This window comes from Myotis yumanensis, unplaced genomic scaffold, assembly GCF_028538775.1.
Source record: "Myotis yumanensis isolate MYYU_CA2020_CCGP unplaced genomic scaffold, mMyoYum1.0.hap1 SCAF_5, whole genome shotgun sequence".
Taxonomy (NCBI): domain Eukaryota; kingdom Metazoa; phylum Chordata; class Mammalia; order Chiroptera; family Vespertilionidae; genus Myotis; species Myotis yumanensis.
Window position 1 is genome coordinate 96,228,977 of NW_027223756.1, and position 8,058 is coordinate 96,237,034.

At 46.2% G+C, this 8,058-nt stretch overlaps 1 protein-coding gene across 1 annotated transcript; it reads right to left on the minus strand.

Moving 5' to 3' along the window:
* Positions 1-3,365: 3,365 nt before the first annotated feature.
* On the minus strand, positions 3,366-7,183 carry NEFL (neurofilament light chain). The gene is made up of 4 exons (XM_070416607.1): positions 6,008-7,183; positions 4,855-4,979; positions 4,107-4,426; positions 3,366-3,519 (listed from the first exon to the last, which is right to left on the minus strand). The coding sequence occupies exons 1-4, from the start codon at positions 7,049-7,051 to the stop codon at positions 3,386-3,388; spliced, it is 1,623 nt and encodes a 540-aa protein (XP_070272708.1). The 5' UTR covers positions 7,052-7,183; the 3' UTR covers positions 3,366-3,385.
* Between the last annotated feature and the right edge of the window lie 875 nt (positions 7,184-8,058).

Here is an 8,058-nt window from a genome sequence, read left to right on the forward strand (position 1 = left end):
CTGATTCCACGAGGGTGCCTCCCAAGGTGGACTGCAAAGGCAACAGTGGGCTGGACCAGCTAAGGGAATGGACAATAAAGCCAGAATGTGAGGTTTAACTGTCAGCCCTGCCACAAACTACCTGTCGACCTTGGTCAAGCTACCTACCCTTAATTCCTCATCTGTAAAATGGAGACGGTAATCATACTGGACTGATAACATTGCTGTGTGAGAGGAATTCAGTTAATACATACAATGCACTTAGATCAGTGCCTGGGACACAGCAACTATCTGACAGCACTAGCATATCCATGTGGGGGGGAAATGAATCAAATTAGTTCCTTATCAACTTAACGCTGGAAATGTAACTTGACACTAAGTTAATAATGCCCTTTATGTGATGAATTTTAGTGTGAACATAATAGTGATATGCATGTTTCCCATTCAGCCATTTACCCTCAGCTTGTAAAACATTTTCAGGAAATTTTGAATCATGACTCTAGGAAGGATCTGAGACATCAACTGCTGAACCCTTTGTGTAGCTAAGACGGTCAAGGTAAGAGTGGAGGTCCAGGCCAGCGTGGCAGGGGTGGGAATGGGACTGGCCAGTGCTCCATTACCAACAATGCTAGAATCCAGAGCAGACACCTGAGTCTTTCTTCTCTGCTCTCCCCACAAGGTGTTGACGAGACTAAGACTGATTATTGACTACTATTGGCTTTCTAGTCATCTCAAAGGCATTTTAATCTATTAAGAATTTTTAGTTCAATCGATATTTATTGTGCTCTCCTATGGTAGGAACTGTGCAAGATGCTAGGGGCTAAATGGTGAGGTCAGATGGCCATACTTCTGAAGACCACACCATAGCAGGGGATGCAGGCACTTATGAAATGATCATAAAAATAGATGCTGATTGCAGGTGTGTAAAAGTCTACAAAGTCTACATGATCTGGAAGACATATTTAATAGAGGAATTTGGCCCAGTCAGGAAAGGTTTCCCTAAGAGAATGACAGCTAAGCCTAAATATGGGCAAGGTTGAGGGAAGGAAAGATAAGGCAAGTGCTCCAGACAGATAAATCAGCAAAAACCCTGTGGCTGGTGGGAGAACAGAGGGCCAGGGTGCAGGAGCGGCGGAGTTGAGAAGAACGAATGCTCATAAGAGGAGATCAGAGAAGTAGTTCAGGGTCAGGGTTATGCAGACCTTGAATATCACCTTAAAGAGTTTGGTTTGTATATTAAAATAAATGGGAACCTATTGGAGGAGGTGGCATGGTCAATTTTTTCTTTTAGAAAGATTACCTTAGTGTGCTGATTAAGGAGGCAAAGTATAGACAATGGGTGGTCCCTTAGGGTAGTGCCAGTGGAAATGGAGAAATGGAGATGGATTCAGGATATGTAGGCAGCAAAATAAATAGGGCTCTGATAGACTAAAGGAACTGGAGGAGAGAAAATGGAGAGTATGATGCCATGCCAGCCTCTGGTTTGCAGAATTGGATGACTGGGGACTGGTGGCATTAACTGGAATGCTGGCAGAGAACTGGAGTTTAGGAGGGAGCAGAAGGGAGAGTGGTACTAACCAAGGAACCAAATTTGAGGGGGAAATGTTTTTAAAACTTCGAAGCCATTTAGTTTAGGTTTTTCAGTATTTTATTGTGGCACACAGGATTGAGTATGGTACATTATTCTTCAAGTAATTCTTAAACCAACCAGCTGTTTCCATTTGGCTAAAGTTACTTTTTTACATGTAATTTGCATCTCTCAGATTTACCATGTGCAGCATCCCATGTTTAATGAACATAAATGTGAAAAGCTTGGTTTCTGAGGTGACTCCTAGTTTTTACAGAAGCTGATGTACTGAGAATCTTCATAGCTTCACATCCATAGCATCATGGCAGATAAAGCAATATATTCTACCTATTTATGTGGCAACATGTATGTAACTAGAAGTAGGTAATGAGAAGGGATCAGATAACTTTAAAAGGAGACCACTTTGCTTTCAGTTTAAATTCATTACTTTTAAAAGTTGTCTAAAGAACAAATATTCAACAAAATTAGCTGACAAAGCAATTGTGTAAGAACAGAAGCAGAACAGCGGATAATCAATAATTTCATCAACATTCCACATCAAGTGCAAGTGCAGGAGCTTTCATAACTTTGCAGCGGACAGAGGACAAGTGGGGTGTGTATGTGATGCGGTGTCCAACCAGTTAGAGCTATCATTGAAATAGTGACTCATAACAATTTCATTTTCTGTATCTGTAGTTTTTTAAAGTTTTAAAATGGGTGGCATTAAATGCTATTTACTTGAGGCAACAGAATTAAGCTAGCAACACACTGAATCATGAGTTCAGGATTGCAGGCAACATGTTTGCAATGATAATATCAAAATAACTTTTGATATTCTTGTTCTCTGTCCAAATTTATACATTGATAAAAAAAATTACTCCTTTTGATTCTATCATTTACTTGGTTTTTCAACTTCTTCCCATGATATTTAGACTATATGTTTTAATGTGGTTATAATGATGGACAGGCAAGACTCAAATTCTCTCTAAATTACATTTTTATTATATAGTATTGTTTAAGTTACCTGTTTACCATAAACAGTATACTTATCACATAACTTCAGAATTGCCTCCAAGAGAGTCATTCCCAACATTATATAGTACATTTTATGGGGGCAAAAGTAGTTTGCTATTGATAAAAGAAAAAGAATCCCAGGGACTCCCAATTGCTCAAGTTTAGTATCAATAAAAATTTTGAGGGGAGAGATTTCATGAATGATCATGGCCTAACTGTATCCCTCAGAATGACCAATTAAAGGGCAAAAATACATTGTAATTGTTAAATTTTTGACTTAAAAAATGGAGGTCAATAGTCCACTTGTATATGACGTATATTGATGCCTTCTGTAAGATAGTTTAAAGTCAATAATCACAGCAAAAAATGTCATTCAGTGTAACTTTATTTACTGTTTATTGCACATGATTTGAGGTCTTTCATTTCTAACCACCGAAGATTCAAAGGACTATTTTTTCCATGAAGTTTAACATTAACATTAGTGAATTCATGTATTCATGTGTTTTAATTGTAAACGTCTGAATTATTCACGTTGCCATAGATCCTGAACTCATAAGCGTGGACCATGCACAGGCTGGCAGCAAGCCAGGAAGCCACTCTGCAAGCAAACAGATACTCTGCATAGGGAGAAAAGTCATAGCACAACATTTAATGTCCAACCTGAGTCACCTCAGAATGTTACATAGATTGACTTCTTAATTCATATAGTATCAGGAACTCAACTGCTTGGTTGGTGATGGGGTTGACCTGGTTTCGGGAGGGTTATTCCTGAAATAGTTAAGGGAACGGGGGGGGGGGGGGGGGGGGGCGGGGGGGGGGGGGGACTCAATCTTTCTTCTTGGTTGCTTGCTCCTCCCCAGCACCTTCATCTTTCTTCTCGTCCTCAGCTTCTTGGGCATCTTCTCCTTCACCTTCACCTCCTTCTTCCTCCTTTGCATCCTCAAATTCTTCCTTGGCACCTTTAACATCAAGAAAAGTACAAATTCCAAATCCAGGGTAAGTCCAGGCCAAATATATCTGCTTAGGTATTGGGGGAAATCACGTCAGAATGCTTCCCAATAACCTCTCCGCTCTACTGTCCCAAACACACGCCGCTGACAGTGCCTGCCAGGAATGCTTTGCCCCTGAACACATACTGAAATATAGTGAGATTACTTCTAGGTACTGGAAGCTCTCCAGGACCTCAGTATTTCTTTTATTATTATGCTTAGTATTTAGTTTTGTTCTTTAGGACACCAAACTGCTGTGGTCAATGAATATATTTTCAAATGTTTAGTAGGAATGACAAGACCAGGAGGAGGCTATTTCTAAATGCTATTTTCGAAAAAACTACCAAGCTAAGCAGAGCTGTGTATGTCTGGGAAGAGAGCCAATTTGAGAAATCAGGTGCTTACTAAAGGATAAGTGTATCATTTAACATCCTAAACTCATATATGAATGGAACTTCTTTGGAATAAGCAAGGCTTCATTTATCGTATTCATGTCCTAACAAATACCCACGCTCAGTTTGCAGTTGAAGTTGTATGGTTGTTTATTTTAATCATACCTTCTTCCTCTTCCTCTCCTTCCTCTTCCTCAGCCTCTTCCTTCTCCTTCTCCTCCTCTTCAGCTTCTCCTTCAGAGGGGGGCTCATCCTTAGCTTCCTCAGCTTTTGCAGCCTCAATGGTCTCCTCCACCTCGATCTGCTCCTCCTGGACGTGGCTGGTGTAGTAAGAAGGGAAGGAGCGGGCGGACATCAAGTAGGAACTGGTCTGTAAACCACCGTAGGCAGATCGGCCAAAGACCTGGGAACTCTGGGAGTAGCCGCTGGCCATGCTTCCCACGCTGGTGAAACTGAGCCGGGTCTCCTCACCTTCCAAGAGTTTCCTAGGGAGGCAGGGGCAGGATGGGGTGAACAAACATGAACACAGAAAATGTGCTGAGCTACTTGCTCTGAGCCCACCACTCATCGCCTTCGCCTAATGCCACACCCTTAAAGGTGCATGCAAGAAGGAGCAGGGATGGAAACTTAAAAACCTAATAACTGAAGTTGTTGTGAAAGAGACCAAAACAAAAGCAACAACACACATTTTTAAAAAGTCCTATTAGATTTAAAATATAATGGGAAGCTGGAAACAGGACTCATTCTTACAGGGATAAATTCTTATATACTTGTCTAAATACCTTCTTGGAAAAAGCCAAAAAGCAAACAATTATCTCAAGGGCTGTTCTTGAAGGTTTCTGATTCAACATAAATGAATTCTGATTTTCTTGCTGAGGCTGAATGGCTGTGGCCTTTGTGCCTCAGTGTTTACCTGTAAGCTGCAATCTCAATGTCCAAAGCCATCTTCACATTGAGGAGGTCCTGGTATTCTTTTAAATATCGTGCCATTTCACTCTTTGTAGTTCTCAACTCATTTTCCAATTTGTTGATTGTGTCCTGTTGGAAGACAAAAAAGAAAAGAAATCCAAGCATACATCCCTACCACTATCATTTTACTTGTATTATAGCTGCAAAGGCCTGCGTTTAATTGGACTCAAGGAGCACACCTTAAGAAAAATCTCCCCTAAATCAACTGCCTTCTCTGTTTAACCTTTCCTTCCTTGCAAAAAAAATAAAATAAAAAATCAGCTTCATGAAACATGAGATGACAACAAAATAACAAATTTTAAGAAATGATCAAAAATTATTTGATGGAAAAGAACATTTTTTTTCTTTAATTAAGTCTATGAACTTCATAGAATGCCTTCAAGGAACTAAATCGATTTTTTTTTAAACTTTGTCTCTCATTCAATGCTTAACTTTATCCAGGTCACATTCAAGAAATACATTTATTTATAGGAGAAAGAAATAGGTTGATTAAAAATTGTTTTATCTAAAGTATTTTTTATGTTTATTTTTTTACATGATTTTTCCTCCTCCCTAGAAGATGAAGATCCTTACAAAAAAAAAAAGGTCTTATTGTGAATATCATTTCCTATTACAGTTTTGAGTATTCCTATCTACCTGCTAAGTTAAGGTAAAGGAGTGATGGGTAAAACTAATCAGAAGCATGCTGGTTGGTCACAGGTATTTGTCGAATCAAATGGTCCAACCCTCGATGCAGAGCAACTTGTGGCTAATGCAGGACAATAGAGGCAGGTCAGAGGCAACGCCCAGCTGCCACCCCCACTCCTTCTCCCACCCCACGCAACATCCTGCAGGGCTGGGCAGCTTTAATGCGGAACTTAGATTCCATTGCACCAAGCACAACTTCCCAGACCTCAGTGTTGCCCCCGCCCCCGCCTCCCAAGGGCCCCACCCCTCCCAGACAGTCCAAGAAACCAAGTCCTATGCCCCTAATACTGCATGCAGAGGCCTCATCTCCGGTCTCCACTTTGGGGGCGCGCCCTCCTCCCCCCGTCCCGTCCCCACCCTCGATTGTGCAGCCCTCACCCCCAACCCCCGTGTTCTGCCCAGCGCCGTACCTGCATAGCACTAATGTCGGCGTTCTGCTTATCCTCCAGCTCTTGCAGCTGCTTTTCCAGCGCTTCGTTCATGCCCCGGCATGCTTCGATCTCCAGGGTCTTGGCCTTGAGCAGGCGGCGGCTCTCGGACACCTCGTCCTTGGCGGCGCGCACCGCGTCGGTGTTCTTGGCGGCGCTCTCGGTCAGCACGGTGAAGCGGCTCTTGAACCACTCTTCGGCGTTCTGCATGTTCTTGGCAGCCAGCTTCTCGTACTGCGCGCGGATGTCCTTGAGCGCGGCGGAGAGGTCGGGCTTGGAGGACACGTCCATCTCCACGGAGATCTGAGCGTATTGGATCTGCGCCTGCAGCTCGGCGATCTCCTCTTCGTGCACCTTCTTCAGAAAGGCGATTTCGTCCATCAGGCTGTCGATGCGCTTTTCGAGCTCAGCGCGGGCGAGGGCCGCCTCGTCGGCACCTTTGCGCGCCTCCATCAGCCGGCCCTCGGCGTCCTCGCGGTTCAGCACCTCTTCCTCGTAGCGCGCCTGCAGGCTGCGCAGCGTCTCCTCCAGCCCCTCTCGCTCGCCCTGCAGCGCCTGCTTCTCGTTGGTGGCGTCTTCCGCCGCCAGGCGCAGGTCGCGGATCTCCTGCTCGTACAGCGCCCGGAAGCGCGACGGCTCCGAGTGCTTCTGCCGCAGCACCAGCAGCTCGGCTTCCAGGACCTTGTTCTGCTGCTCCAGCTCGTGCACGCGCTCGATGAAGCTGGCGAAGCGGTCGTTGAGGTCCTGCAGCTGCGCCTTCTCCTGCGTGCGGATCGACTTGAGGTCGTTGCTGATGGCGGCTACCTGGCTCAGGTCGAGGTTCTCGAGACTGGGCATCAAGGAGCCAGAGCTGGACGAGTAGCTGCGGCGCACGGACAGCGAGGAGACGGGCGCCGAGTAGCTGGAGTACGCGGAACGCGCGGTGCTGTAGCCGCTGCGCACGCTGGAGATGTGCACCCGGGGCGTCTCCACGTAGCGCCGCTTGTAGGAGGTCGAGTAGTACGGCTCGTAGCTGAAGGAACTCATCGCGGCGGCCGGCGCTCCTCTGCTGGCGGCAGAGACGGGGTCCTACAGAGAAAGAAGAACGGGGGAGGAAGGGTGGAGGGAGGGTGGATGGCTGTGTGCAGCTCAGCGCGGTCCTGCCACCCCTATTTATACTCCGCGAGAATTCTGACGCAGCCGCGATCGATCACCGCGCCGCCGGGTGGGGGCAGCGCTGCTGCACCGGGCGGATTCTGCGCAAAAGGAAGGCGGGGGCGAGCGGCGGGCGGCGGGGGTGCGGCGGCTCGTCCTCTCCCACTTTCCTCTGAAGCCTCAAGTTTTCTCTGAGACCCCACACCCGCTCACTCATTTCCTTTTCCTCCCCCCGCCCCAGCCCATCCCACTTCTCCTTTGATCTCGTATCACCTAGATTCTGAGGTTTCCCCAATAACCGGTTCTCCCTTCCTGCTGTCCGACCTCGGTACCTCGGACACATCCTCTCCCCCTGACTCGCCCCTTCCCCACCAGGGGCCTCCGCATCGCCCCCCTTGGTGCATATGGTGACAAGGCAGTGCCTCCAGGGCCCTGGACATGCAAATGGTCGCCTGAGGCTGCAGGTCTGCGGCAAGTATGGAGGAAAGTTTTCTCTTTGTAGCTGCTTCTCGCACTTGCTTTCATGTATCTCGCTTTCTCCTGGTTGTTTTTCTTTAACGCGCTGCCTACACTCATGAAACTGCGGCACTGCAGGTGTTGACCTGAGCATCTCTAAACCTTTAGTTAATATCGGCCTTTCGGTGTTCCTAGATTTTCTCATTTCTTTCTGAGGAATGAAGCCACCGTTGCGTGTCGCGGGGTAAAGCGTGTAGGTAGAGAAGAGCCGGCGGAGAACGGTTTGGTTTGAAACTAACCGGCGTGAAAATTGACTGCAAGGCAGCGGTGAGCCCCTCAGCGCGTACTTCATACTGTAAACGCATCCTGCGTCTTCCTCAAGCCAAATTCCTGCGTGACATTCCCAACCCCGTCACATGAAAAGTCCCTTCCCCGCTTTTTAC

What these genes read in the sequence shown, in the direction of transcription:
- NEFL (XM_070416607.1), bottom strand. Translation starts at nt 7,051, where the DNA reads ATGAGTTCCTTCAGCTACGAGCCGTACTACTCGACCTCCTACAAGCGG. An exon ending in CCGACATTAGTGCTATGCAG is followed by an intron (nt 4,980 to 6,007) that starts GTACGGCGCTGG and finishes GTCTTCCAACAG; the next exon opens with GACACAATCAACAAATTGGA. An exon ending in AGGAGAGGAAGAGGAAGAAG is followed by an intron (nt 3,520 to 4,106) that starts GTATGATTAAAA and finishes TTGATGTTAAAG; the next exon opens with GTGCCAAGGAAGAATTTGAG.